Source organism: Zosterops lateralis (assembly GCF_965231275.1).
Source record: "Zosterops lateralis genome assembly, chromosome: 1".
NCBI lineage: Eukaryota > Metazoa > Chordata > Aves > Passeriformes > Zosteropidae > Zosterops > Zosterops lateralis.
The window spans coordinates 61210594-61225802 of NC_139762.1; the positions used below are offsets into that span (position 1 = coordinate 61210594).

At 37.1% G+C, this 15209-nt stretch overlaps 1 protein-coding gene across 4 annotated transcripts in view; it reads right to left on the reverse strand.

The window, feature by feature from the left end:
* CDKAL1 (CDKAL1 threonylcarbamoyladenosine tRNA methylthiotransferase) overlaps nucleotides 1-15209 on the reverse strand; it is a 385260-nt gene that overhangs the window by 18257 nt on the left and 351794 nt on the right. For 3 of the 4 annotated variants that reach the window (XM_083860253.1, XM_083860251.1, XM_083860252.1), the window contains 2 exons: nucleotides 8923-9006; nucleotides 4602-4766 (listed from right to left, as the gene is read on the reverse strand). In XM_083860253.1, the coding sequence (XP_083716379.1) occupies nucleotides 4602-4766; nucleotides 8923-9006 (249 nt within the window). Of the gene's footprint in view, nucleotides 1-4601; nucleotides 4767-5147; nucleotides 7757-8922; nucleotides 9007-15209 lie in introns of those variants that run through there. The other variant, XM_083860254.1, reaches the window with a different exon arrangement.

The window sequence follows — 15209 nt, forward strand, 5'->3', positions numbered from 1 at the left end:
GACCAGTAACATAAAGCTTTTTCATTAATATCCAGAAGCACAATAACCTACTGCAGTTAAAATGCAGGAAGGATGGGGGAGAAAACAGGAACAAGCAGAATGACCAAAAAATTGGTTGCTAACTGAAAATCACTGCCTCACTCCTCTTTTTCTCCAAAGAGCCCAATGACTTGAACAGCTAATAGCTTAACAGGCAAACTGTGGCTATTTCCAAGGCATGGGAGCCACAGAGATGTGCACCAAGATCCTGGACTCACAAAGGAGACATTGCAAATGGTATCTCCCAGCAGATGCCATTCACGGGGAAGTGTTAGACTTGGAGAATAATATCATCACAGAAACCAATGGAAAACAGAAAACTGAAAGATGTGCCTGTGTTTGTTCGAAAAGAAAGTCAGTCATAGATGCATTATAGAAACATGAACAATGAACATAAAATAATCATGACTGGGGATTAAACAGCCTGTTAAAATGATTTTTTTTTTCTTCCCTTAATTTTCCATCTGATTAAAATTTCCCACCAAAGGCCCTCAGACTTATGGGGCTTTGATTCTGGCAATGCATTGCAACTCTGGCAGGTAGCCAGCCTTTTATTTTTATCCCTCAGCCCTTTGGTCTTGTCTTCATATATTTCTCATCCTGCAGTACTTTTTTCCTCTAGTCACAGAACATATGTAAACAACCAGAATTATTTTTGGAGGACAGAAGCATAACATACTCTACTTCTGGTTCTAACAAGAGATCATATTCTTGCAGATTCTTACGTTTTTTCAATGACTAGTTTTGGGGAAAACATTTGTCTGTAAACAGGATACATTTATTAGGTATTTTACTTTATACTGCTGAGAAAGTCAAGATTCCTAAATGTGGCCAAATAAAACTAATACAAATATTAAAATTGGTTTTTCTTGTAAATTAGATTACATTAGACTCTTGATGCAAACTGCTGACTTTTCAAAAATATTATCCAAAGATAATATACTCAACATTATGTGAATTGCAAACCCACCTCCAAATCCTCAAAGACAAATTTACCAGAGTGCTTGAGAACATAAAAAACATTCTAAATTGCTTTTCTGAATCTCAAAATGTTGAAGTGCACTCTTAATACTTTATCAGCTTCAAGCCTTCCTCAATGAAAGGATGGAACATCTACGGCATTTACATCTTCTCTTTTTGTTCTTGTTCTTTAGTTTTAACAAAACTAAATCTTGATCAAAGGTTTGAAATACTTATTCACTGATATTTGTAATTGCAATTAGTAACTCATGACAGGTTTGTTGTCTGAATGTTCATTTTAAGGTTACTGTCACTACTTTTTAATGTCCAGTTCACATACATCCTATCTTAGATTTACTAGAACCAAATCCAAAAGTGCCTTTACAAATGTTCATGCTTTATTGACTTCAACTTGTGCCTATACGTCCTCTGCAATGTATATCCTTTAAACATGGTTCTATTACTGAATCATCAACTGCACATTTTAAAGCCAAGTAAGTCTACAGCAGATCTGTCAAATGAAATTTCCAAATGTGTTTGTCCCCTCAAATATCCCTCCTGTAAAATTGTGCCACTTGGAGACATCACTCCCTTTTGAGTGGCTTTTATAAGAAAATTTATGCTAAATTAAAAAAAAAAAAAAAATCCTGGCAAATACTTGTGCATTTTACTACTTAGTATGTCCACTACAATCTCTAAGTCTGATGGCTTTGACAGCTTTTTAACCCGAGCTGCTGACTCCAAGACTCTTCTGTCCTTCCTGTCCCAAATTCTGCCACAGGGCATAACATTATTGAATGTCAAGACCTTGTTCTAAGCTCGTCTACTTGGTTACAGTTTTTCCCTTAAAGAGTATAGTAACTGTAAGACATTCTACATAATTAGTACATTAATGGATATACGTATTCGCTGTGTTCTTCATACACTAAAAAAGCATGAAATGCTTGAAATATTTCAAATTAATTCTATATATATTTGCCTCCTTACTTGTCACAGACATACAATGTGTGAATATTTTATGGAGTCTCTAAATTTTCCTTTGTGTTTTTGCATTTTGAATTCCCTCTTTTTCAGTCAAATCTGCTGACTCCAGTTGGCGACCTACTTCTTTTATTTCTTTGGACCAATTTGCTGCCAGAGTCATGCAGCCAAAAAGGTAAAAAAAAAGGCCTACAACTGTTCCTTCAGACACACATGTTGCTTGTGGTGCTCGCTCTGAATTTGTCAGAAAAAATTATTGAGGGTTATGTATCGGATGAGAAAGAGCACACAAGTGCAGATAAGCTCTGATTCTTTCGAAGTCCTCCTCACAGCATCTCTAGAAGTATCTTCTTGCTTAGGATGAATTTATTGACTTGCTTTGACATCCTCACATGATGGTGCTCTCAATTGGTTAATTTCCTTAAAAGCTACAATTTCAAAAGCTTTCATTCTTTCTGTGAACATTCCTCATTAGGGAGAAGTACAGCTGTGATGGATTTTGAAACACCTTTTACTGTGTGCTATGAAAGTTAATGAAAACACCATTAATAATGAGCAGACCTTAATTCTTGCTCATATGTGTGCACAATGGAAAATCTATCCGAGGTTTTAGTTCTGCAAGCTGCAGAAAACACTTGGGATATTGTTAAAGACCCAAGATATTTTGCAACTTTTGAGTGAGTATCTAAATTCATCCATTCTGAGTTGCCTTCTTTGGCTTTCCCCAATCTGCTATCCATGCACATAACAAGCTATAAAAGGCTCCCATGACCTTCATATGTTGCCCCTTTTATCTTGCACAAAGCATCTTTGATTGGAACTATACATCCCAAGCATATGCAGCAGGAAGTGTTTCCCAGCAGTCCAACCAAACAGAGCAACTCAAATCGCATCTTGCAGCCAGCCAGAAATCCAAGGTAACTTCTGTTATAAACTATCTTTTTTTTTTTTTCTGGAAACCTAAAGAAAGTTACTGAGTTTCTATTTATATGTATGATTTTTCAGGGTGAAGTTCCCACTAGGAATTTCAGTTAATGTTCTATGTATTATACATTGGCCAAGTGTGATTAAAAGCTTTCAGCTACAGCTTCTATGTACCAAAGAGGTTCCATTTACTGAAATACTGAGATTCTATTTTTTTCCATTAAACAAAAGTTCCTAACATTTCCAGTGGACCAATCATATATAAGATACTCCCTTGAAGGAGCACTGGTAACCACAAAAGTCATGAAAAGCAATTTGCCTTAACATTTGCTTGCTGTAGCCATTTACGGGAGGATTCCAGGTACTTGTTCATGCCTATCCAAAGGGCGGGACAAGATTTATATATCTCAGTGAGTGCCTATGGAAATTATCAGTATCCTTGATTTTAATAATTTTATCTCTCATTTTAACATTAAAAAAAATCAGTCAAGAGTCTGCTTGCTTGTCCCCATGTACAAGTTTCTGGCAGCACATAGTTTAATGACAGTCTTGGTTCTATTCCAGCAGATTATTTAAAAAAAAATTCTAATGAAAAAGTCAGCTGTGTTTAAATAGCCACATAGTCCAACCAGACAATCTGAAGGTTTTGGCTGTTTTTTATCTCTTACAGACCCTTATCAGGCCAATATACACATACACACAGACAATATTAATGGAGAGCCTAGTAATGTGTTTGTGCCTAAGTGTCATGATCTGCTGAACATGTTACAGTAGGTGCATTACAGGAGTGCATTATTGCTGCTCCATGTTTCCACAGCCAGGCTTATTCAAGAGACCAAGGAGCTTAGCTTAGCACTGGTCACCTCAGGTATGCCTCCATGATGTATTTCAAATGTGACTACTTAGAACATAAACAAGGACATGTATATACTTTAATACTTATCAGCAATTTACTGTAAAAGCAGTAAGGTGGCTGATAAACTGCCAATTATCCTTCTCCCATGTGCTACATATTTTTTGGAGATCCTAACAACAGTGCTGGAGAAAGGACATCAAATGATGCTTAGAAATGTGATACACATTTTCATTTCACACTCCATCAGTTTTCACAACTAGAGCTCCATGAAATGTATGAGAATACCTGGCTAACAGCCATATCTACTGAGCTGTAAAATAAGAATCAGATCTCTTTTTAAAAGAGTTTCATTTTCTTTACATGATTAAATCAGATGTTGACCTTTTACCAAAATATATTGTAAATATTCCACATCTCTACCCATCAATTAATTTTGAATCTCTGAATAGTGTTTAGACCTGATTTAACAGATATGTAATCAATACATATTTTTTAAAAACAGCTTTGTAAAGCAAAGTAAACTGATTCATCCTTCCACTAAAGTGAAATACATGGAATTATATAATTATTGGTGTTTAATCTTTTCAATTCTAGTAATTTCTTTTCCCATCTTGCATCTAGAAACAAGTGTATTATTGCCTTTATAGTCAGCAAAGTAAAGCTACGGGCAGCAGCAAAAACACATTTTGAATGCAAAGTTCAATCTGTCAGAAAAGATTAAAGCTTCATGCATATATAAATGGGAACTATAAAATGATAACAGATACATAGCATGGAATCATTTTGCTTGAACAGCTGTGGATTTGCCAATGTAGTAAAGCAGAAAATGTCTTTTACTCACCTCTGTTAAACCAGAAACTTCTCCTTTTGCTAACGGTCTCCTGATGGATGCAGTGTGAACTCTGGCATCTGATACCGGCTCCCCCTTCATAAAATGTTTCCCAGCTTCATAAATATTCACTTCTACCATCTTACCCATTAACAGAGGATCCTTTGGCACAAGAACCTTTCAAATAAAATAAAGATATAGTTACTAAATACCACAAGGAACATTAGAGTCTCTAGTATACACTCACAAAACAGATTTTTGATAAACATCAGAGAAAATCCTAAAACATAAACATTTTAGTCACCAGCATACATTACAGCCCCTGGCACACTTGACCAGTAAGATCTCCAGCCTGTATTCTACAAGAGCTTTGCAGTGTTAGCTCAGCTCTTTTCAACTCCAAGTGATTCCTTAAGTCATGTTTTTTGATTGATGAGAAAGTTGGGCCTGGATTGCAGCTTTTGAATCCAGACCCAAACAGTTCCCAAGGGCATTTGTACTACACAGTTCTAACAGACTGCTGTAAAGCTTCCCATTTTCATCTCTGTCCCATGACACTTAAAAAAAAAAAAAAAAAAAAAAAAAAAAAAAAAAAAAAAAAAAAAATCTGAGTCTGTAAAGGCTTCAGGACAGAAAGTATACCCTTGTTTCTCTTTGCACAAGCCTTTATTTTGATTGTGCAGATCCTTTGCAGCTGAGATGCATGATTGACAATGAATGCCTGTAAAAATAGATGACTATTTCTTGGGTCAGCAACTAATGCCACTCTTTCCTGAATTTGCACAACCATGATATCAGACAGTCCCACTTCAAAAAAAAAAAAAAAAGACAGCACATAACAGATGTTCCTCGGTCATGTATTTAAAAAAAGGAAGAGCCCAAAATACAGGAGCAAGATTCTTCGCTGGAAGAATAAATGGACTTAAAATGGGTGTAAAATAGGTAAGCAGTTGAAAAAGAAAATGGAGTAATATTCTGCTGAAATTACATTTTTTTACACTGTTTACAATGAAAAATTGAATCATGGGGACTTATTTAACAACATTTACTTGAAGCTCATCCACACACAGAATCCCAGGATGGGTCAGGTTGGAAAGGACCTCAGAGGGGTCATCTGACCCAATCTCCCTGTTCAAGCAGGGTCACTGTTGAGCACATGGCACAGGATTGCATCCAGACAGTACTGGAATCTCTCCAGTGAGGGAGACTCTACACCCTCTCAGGGCAATCTGTCCCAGGGCTCGGTCACCCACACAGTAAAGAAGTTCCTCCTCATGTTCAGGGGGAATTTCTCGTGCATCAGTTTCCACTCATTGCCTCTTGTCCTCTTGCTCAGCAAGAAGAGCCTCAAAACATCCTCTGACACCTTCCCTTCAAATACTTATGGACAGTGATGAGATCCCCTCTCAGTCATCTCTTCTTGAGGCTGAACAGGCCCAGCCCCCTCAGTGTGCCCTGGTAACAGAGATGCTCCAGTCCCTTGAACATCTCTGCTGTCCTGCACTGGACCTGCTCCAGGTGCTCCATGTCTCTCTTGTCCTAAGAAGCCCAAAACTGGACACAGCACTCCAGGTGTAGCCTCACCAGGGCTGAGTAGAGCTTTTCAAAGGCAATGATCTCTGTATCTTGATTCTTTGATGCTGACATTGAAATGCCTTAAAATGGCTTAATTTTTAGGACTACATGAGCAGAAGACTTTCAGAGAAAAAAAATCTGTGCCACCCACATTTGGAGACCATTTTTTTGCCAAACACTGCCTCTCCATTTTCACCTATCACAACCATTGATTGTCCCACTTGAAGGAAATCCCCACCAGTGGTTTCCCTTCTTCCCTCAAGGCGTTCATGACTGTAAGTGTTTCAAGATCCTAGGATTCTGTTGAGCTTCCTAAGAATCTTCCAAGTAAAGCAGACATCTTTGCCTTTCAGAGATAGGCATGCTGAGACTAAGCAAAGGCAAAGCCAGGACCCTAACGCTCAGAGAGTGTTACAATGTGACTGGATCACGGTTCTTCCCATGTAGTTCATCTTGGGCAATTTAAATCAAAGGGAAACTACATAGCTGAGTATATCACTGAGCTGGTGACCTCTGTAAATCTTCTATCTCCTCATGCAAAAGGGAAGTAACTAAATATACACCCAACTACAGAAAAGGAAAGAAGTGAAAAAAACTGGGAGATAGTGTAAACAACCAAGCACTCAGGTTTGGCACACACTCAGGCATTTTTTGAAATAAGCATTTGTTAAGAAAAGTCCTCAAAAATATTGCTAAGAAACTAAGTTATACCAGCAGAAACTCTCACCTTGTCTGTGGATCTGGCAAAGCACTCTTTGGTCACTTTTGGTCACTACTCTGCTCAATGTAAACTGTATCATCTGAACCTCTACAAGTATCAGCTGCAGCTCTACCATTAAGTTTGCCAGTGCAGCTCTATTGATATGGGTTTAATAGCAAATTCTTTTAGTACAGATAAGCTCAGCGAAGACAGAATACATTTGATAACTATTTGAGTTAACAGAATACTACACCAGGACTCTGAGCTTCAGCTTAAATAATATATAATATGATATTTAGACTCTAGAGTGGTTTTCAATTTACTATCATTGAATTTACTGCTATTAATCTTAGTTACTACCATAGATTTTTGTGCTTGCCTGGGTGAGCAGTAGGATACCATCCTTATGAAACATGCCACATATAAGATTTTAGGGAAAAGATTTGCATTTTCTTAAACATTTCTTCTCCAATAGAATGTAAAATGATCCCCTACGTGACTATTTGCATTTCGTGAATTCTTTACCAGTCCCTACCATGAGCTGTATTAGGTGCTGTAAAAACACAACACAAAAAAATCAACACTTTGTTTCCTGTATATATTGCTCTTCATTTAATTTATTATGCTTCCACAAAACAAGAATTGAACGAAAAAACCCCAAGAAATTTCTTTTTAATCTCTTTGTGGAAGACCATGTTCCTCAACTCTGACTGATAAGCTACAAAATCAAAGAACATAGATACGTAAGACTTAGACAGAAGCTGGATATGCAACAAAAAAACCAAACCAAACCAAACCAACCGAACCAAAACAAACAAACAAACAAAAAACAAAACCAAAAAACCTCCAAAAAGCCACCACCACCACCACCACAAACAAAAAGAAAAGAGGTCTATCAAAAAGAAAAAAAAAGAGAAAGTAAGGTAAGGAAAAAATAATTAGTGACCCAGATATCTAACAGAAACAGGTATTTCAAGAATAGTGATGTTACTTACTACTAAGGAAAAAATAAATAAATACACTCTGTAACATAACCCAAAACCAGAAGAAAGCACAGCCATCATGTATAGTCTCTCCAGGTTCAGAAAACTGAGTACCTAATGGTAGCAAAAGCATAACTGTAGACAGCTTAGTGCAAGAAAATGGAGAATAAAACAATGGTGATTCAGGAAAACCGATTTTACTGATTTTAAGCAAGTCATCAGCTTTTGAGCAAAAATAACAGTTCTGTGAAATTGATGCATGTACTTCCTTCCCAGCTCAAATATCATAGTTTTGTGTGGCAAGAATTTATCTACAGGAAGTACACAGAAGGATATGAAAAAAACTAGAAGGAACGCCATTTAGGGGGACCTACACAAAAACATAATGAGGTTCAACAAGTCCAAGTGCAAGGTGCTGCAGCTGGGTTGAGGCAATCCCAGACTTAAGTACAGACTGAGAGAAGAACTCATGGAGAGTGAGAACTTTCCTGCCAAGAAGGACTTGGGTGTGCTGGTGGATGAGAGGCTGGACATGAGCTGGAAATGTGCATTTGAAATAGAAAAACCAATTGTAGCCTGTGCTGCATCCAAAGAGGGACAGCCAGCAGGGCCCCTTCCAGCCCAAACCACTGTATGATTCTATGAAACTCAACATGTCATGCTGAAGTGCTAATCTAAAAAAGTTTCTCACACTTCTATTGTCAGTTTTTTTTTTTTTTTTTCAAATTGCATTGCCTGAAACACTTCTCAGAAAGATGTATGCAAATTGTCATGACTCAACTATTCAGAAATCAATGCTTTGGGGACACAGAAATTAAAATTATTGTAATAATTAACACCTTTTTAAACCATGCTGTATACTCAAACATCCACTGTATATTTCTTAACACAGTCTCAGGTAAATTATATTTACAACACAATAATAAAACAAAATATCTCATAAAAAAGTGTTGATGGTCACATGCTTCCTGGAAAATGCTTCTTATTTATTTACTAGCTTTTTTTTTTTATCCTGACATGGGTTGCTGAGATTATCAGAAAGCAAAAAGATGTTATTTGGTTTATTTAACTGTACCTGCTCATAGAAAGGATTGTGAGCAACGTAGTAATTGGAGTCAAAGGATTCTTCTGTTACCAAAACTCTTTGCCTCTCACCAACCTGGAAAAAAGAAGATGAGAGATGACTCAGAAAGCAAACCAAATGAATAATATTGAGAAGACAACTGCAGCTACAAACAAATGCCCTTAGCGGAAATAATCAAATTCTTTGAGGAAATTCTGTATCAGCAAGAAAGTGGAGTAGAGAAAACCCTATTTGTAAGAGTCTAAAACTAACAGGGCCAAAAGTCAGAATCGAGGGATAGAACTGAGGGGCTGTAATGGCCTAACATGAAAATCCAGTTCAGAAATATAAACTGATTTTTACTTATTAATATGACAGCAAATAAAAATGTCAGATGTGAACAAAGTCCATTACATCTTCATCCACCTTATCAAAAAAATCTGCCATCAATCACCAGAAGGGTGTCTTTTCTTTAAAAGCCACACTTGTTATTTACAATACTGGGGCATCTCCTTATCCCCTCTTGGTGATCCCATTTTGCTGTACTCATGAGATCACACTGACTTCCATGACAGTGGAGCCAACACTGCGTATTACAAAGACTCAAGAAGAGTTTTTAACAACTCACAGACCCAACATAAAGGCAAAATAAACACTGGTCTGGAAAGACCTATGTTTCAATTAAACTTCCCAACTTCCAAATGCACTAACACAGTTTAAAGGAAGCACCAAATTTAAAATTAAATGGAAAACACCAAGACAAATCAGTTGCCTTTAGAGATGAAACAGATAAGGACCAAAATCTCACTTTCTCCAAAGTTCAAAATCCCCCACATAACACCTCTAGTCTTGTCCATTACTGAGTTTATGACAAAGTGTATAGCTTAATTCCTGCAAACCTGGAAGGACATTGAGCTCACATTTTTAGTCTGAGCCCATCTCTACTTTTTCCATCTAAATGTGCTCTGGATTATTTCCAAACTATTTGACAAATGCATTCTGCAAATTACAACTGTCTAGCAAGTTAAATTTACTCACTGCTTTTATTACTATTCTGAGACTCAAAAAGTTTTCACATTTTACTCCAAAGTTTTAATATCCATGAGCAAAGTTACATTCCCCTCCCCTCTCCCTGAAATATTCCCACCACATCCTAGTGGCAGCTGTTACACAGAAGTTTTAAGACCTCCATCATAAGTTCCATGTGAACTCTGCAAGATGCAGAGCACATAATAGTGTTTTGATTCTTAAAGGTACAAGCAGAAAAAGATAAGATTAGGATTTTGTCTTACAGCTAATGGCAGAAAAAGAACTTTAAGAAATAGGAACAGCAATGTCACATTGGCATTACAGTATTTATATACACACATATACGTATACACATGAGATATGTATATAATTCTCCTCCTGCTAAAACAATGACTTCACAGAATAACTCTTGCCTTCCCTTCCTCATGCATTTATCTGGACCATTCCCAAAGTAAGCCCTGGAAAGCAAGGGAGACAGCAAGCATTTCCCCAAAGGCAGATAGACTTCACTTCCCAGAACCACAAGTTGTGGGGTACACAGCAGAAGGGGCAAAATCCCTGAGTTCCAGACCCAGTAACAGAATCCTAATAGTATAAAATATGTATATTTTTGCACATTTTTAAGAGGTGCTTAAGACTTGTTTATAGCACATTTAGAATTTCAGTTCTCTGGGAAGTCTGGAACTACAAATAACAACAGATAAAACATACTCAAATTTCAGTAAAAATCCAGTGTAACCAACAGCATGGTGTTTTTTTATTATTATTATTATTACTGTTTTCAAGAAAAGAGTCATTAAATTTAAATCCCCAGAGGAGTTTTGCAAAACATGTTGATAAGGCACTTGAGATAACTACTCCAGTAATAAGATTACAGAAAACATTTCCCCTAAACTGAGAGGTTTTGTTACTTCTGTAATATTTGAGACCACAGCTGAAGTGCTCAAGTCTCAGATGTCCTGCAATACTATGAAAAAGATGAGGACAGAGTGTTAGACAAGCAACTTCTACCCTTGGGCAAACATGCTACCACTGAAAAGCACAAAGGCCAATACAAAGTCAGGTCCTCACATCTTATTTATTATTTACTGATGCCAAAACTTAGCAAAACCGGCTCAGAGAAATATTGGGTCTGTAACTCATTTCTCAGTTATTTTGTGGTTCCCTGGATCTCTCTGGTCATAACAGTCTACCTTCATCATGGCTATGCCTGTGTGAGACAGACTAGGCTAAATATGTTACCTTCATACTCTGAGATTACAGAACGGTAACCATATTATGCAGAAAAAATATTTTAAAAAATCAGAGGGAAGAAGAAAAGAACACCTGTGTTAGATCATTTGATATAAGCTGTGGTTTCTTCAGAGACATGCTGCCAGATTTTCTCAGCTTTGCTTCCAGAAGTCAAAAGAGGTCAGGTCTGCATGTCTCAGTGGGTCAGGGGGAGAGCTTCTGGGCTCAGAATTTCTTGGGAATGGGAGGAAATTAGGAAGACTAAATTCATCACATAGTATCAGAATGCCCAGATTTAAATTGAGGACCCAAAGTTCAGAGGAGTGAAATAGCCTATACCAATTTACAGTACATGCATACAGACAGACAGACAGACAGACACACAACACTAGCATGGCACACTGTAAGGAATGAAAAGTAAACCCAGTAATTGTTCACCTGCTGAAGTTATGGATCTGTAGCCTTGACCAAGGCTGAGCTCCCAGAGAGATACAATACTCAGCTATTTGCAGACTCTTTTGCCATAACAACAGAGAAGGAAAATTCCATTTAATGAGTTAGGCCATTGCGTATTCATGATCTACAAGACTAATTGGCTACATGCATTTGTAAGACAGAAAATTACTATCTATCCTGCATCCAAGTATAATTAAGAAGAAATGTAAGTACGTAGAACGCAGCTTTGGTATTGAAATTTGTTCAAGAAGTGGAATATGTCATCATTTCTGCAATTATTCCCCTGGGATCTCTAAGTGCCTAAGTTTCACCTCTCTCAGAATTTAAATATGCAGAAACCAGACATGATATCTAATAACAGTCATAATTATAATAACTTTGATGATTTTTTTTCAGGCATGTACCAGCAGAAGTAGTTCAGTATCTTATTTTTATTCCTATTCTTTCATCTGCTTCCATAGGTACACATGAGTTCCAACTCTCAGGGAACTACAATTCTGCCAAAGCATCTGGAACTGAGGCAACCCAGCCCTGGCATCTCAATTTGGAAAGGTTTCCTACAGAAGCATTTTTTTTTACTTTATGGATGACCTTATGAAAATATTTATGAATGACAGCAAAAAAAAACTTGCCCAGAAATTTTCCCCATGCCAAAGTGGACTGGTCACATAATTTACACAAGGGCAATTTGCTTTCACCAAAAACAGTGCAACAATTGCTGCTGGTCCAATCACTTCCTGCACTGCAACAGTTACCAGGAAGTTTGTAAATCTCAGAGTTAATAATCAAATCATTTAGGAACTTTTATTTCATTTTCATTTATCCTACAGGAAATTCTGACATGATAATTCTTTAACTCAGTTTTTCCTTTACCGGAAACCATGAAAAGTAGTTTTTCCAGCTGGCTGATTTTATAAAACAAATGAACAGCAAGAAATGTCCAAAATCCTTCTTGGCTGCAGTCAAATTAAGTTTCTTTTTTAAACCAAAACTGACTGAATCACATAAAACACAAAACCAATTTTTAACCTCTGTAACAGTTTGGGTGCGAAGGACTGTCCCTGTTTATGTGCTTTGACAGAATATTGCTACATAACATCAACAGTGGTGCCTGCTGTGATTACACTCAGGTAATGTATACCCCCCAATTTATTTTTTTTTGTCAGTGAAGACTATGATTGCACAGTTTGGATTAGTTACTTACTACAGCCAGAGCATGCGGCACCTGATTTTTCTCAAAGTTTTCTTATTGCTCTTTGACCTGTATTTTATCAGCTTTGTTTTTAAGAGTCACTGATTGGTTAAGAAGACATAAATTAATAAACACTGTATTTCTATACTTCTCCCACAGAAGAAAGCACACTGTCCATGCAGCATCTCCACTGATTTAGAGACAGCAACCAAAGCCTTCTTCAGGCTAAGTTCGATTCATAGTGGAATTGGTAAGCATGTCTCCATTTGTCTTGAAGGAGGCTAGCTTGGATTCTGACTCAAATCATCATGTAACATACTTAGTACAAGGCTTGAAAGCCACATAAAAATCTGCTTTCCTGTATTTGTTATTTAAATACGTCATAAAGCAAACAATGAAAAATACACACCATCACAATTTATGCATACATGTTTTAGCAGATTATTCTGATGTATAGAATATTTCTGGTAAACATGCATATTTGACCTTTACTAAGTATAACAAAGTTTAAGCAAAAGCAATGTAGACAGTGTTTATTCTACATCAGTTTTGGTTTACTTCTCTCCTGATTTTTCAGTTGTGGTCTAATTATTTTGAATAAATTTCAGTAATTATGCAGACTATGTATTCTTCACTATAAAGCAGAAATGAACTGCTGGACCTACTTTTTATAAATCCTGTGAATCCATCTGTAAATAGAAGCCACATTCCTGAAAATTATAATTAACCATTCTCTAGGTCTTCTGTTTACATGTTGTAGGTGTTTTCTTCACCTGACAAAGAAGCCGAAGTGTGCCACTACCTCCCTGTAAAAGAGAAAAAGTTTCTAGAAACTTATGATATGGTCCTGTTTTGATGATACCAGAACACATCTTTTTTCAAAATCTCCTTTGTACTGCTTTGTTCTGCTATGCTGCACTACTCCAAAATTTAGGATGTATACATCCCTCTCTTTCTGAAGGTAATCTTGGAGACAAAGTATGGACTTGGAGCTTTTTGACAAAGTTGTTAGGGATTTAAATGTGGATATTTGAAAGCAGTAACATTAAAATAGTTCAGCTCCTGAGCATGACAATTTTTATGCCTGGAAAAATATACTTTTTTAGCACACAGCATAGAAAGCTGCCACTTCACTAAGGCTCATGTTACAATGGCTGTCCCATTCCAGATGGGTAAATGCCTCTTTTTTATTATGTTATGTTCAGTGCATAACCCTGCACAGAACTACAGCAACAGAGTGACATAAATATTTAGAATTCCACATCTTTTACATCATAGAATAATGAGTCAGATTAATCTTTACAACATGCATCCCATTTTACCTGAGGAAAGAAACACAGAACTCAAGCACTCCATTGCTGCAGAGTAAGCAGCTGAATTCACCACACAGATTTCATGTATATCCCTACTTCTTCCTCCCAACCGAGACAATGCTGTCTCAGTCCTACAATGCCACTAATCAGCAACAAAACCAAAATTCTCAGTGTTTTTCCTGTAGTTATACTGCTCAGGTTTTTTCCAGCCTTAGAAACAGCATTGGGTGATTGTCTTCACATAAAAGAAAGTAGCTCAGCTCTTAACTAATGAACTCTGGAAACCCAAGTGAAAAGCAGACAACACTCAGCAAGGTGTCTCATTTCACCATCAACCAATATAGCTGACTTTGTTAAATCATCATTATTGAACTGCCTTTCTTTAAACAAAGCTGCAGCTTTTTTTTTTTAAAGATTGCATAAAAAGTACGACTTATGAAATAATACCTAGGCAAATGGCTTTTTAAAATTTTGCTTTAGGCACACTTGCTTCAGCCACACTGCTCTTTCCACAGCATCATTCAAAATTCAGAATGGACACAGGCAACAGATGCCCACAGAAAAAAACCCTTTCAACCATTTTCCAGGCTGGCTTGAGGCTGTGCAAGCTGGAAGGAAGGATTAGGTATAAATTAAAAGACAGCCAGCTCTAATAGTACACAATCAGCATAACAAAAAAGTGCTTTAGACCTTCGGCAGCAGGCACTGCGGCTCATTAACAGCAAGTGAACACCTTCTCTTTGGTCCCCTTATGAATTTGTTGGCATAGTTATGGGGGAGGGAAAAGGTAGGGAGAGAAGGGGGTGAGAGATAGAAGTAGACTGCTTCTGCTTTCTTGGCCCACTGCTCACGCTTCAGGGTAAATAGATCCTTTCTATTACTGTGCACCTGCATCTGACTGCTTCATTTTGATTTGGTCTCCTGCTGGGAAAATGTAGCTTCTCCCGGCACATACAAACCCTGCCATGCAGCTTAGATGAAAATTATATTCGGAGATGTGAGCGGTGACCTAAAAATGACAACTGGTCCTCAAAATATCTGATTCCTTTTAAATTCTGTAAGCTTGCGTTTTGCTT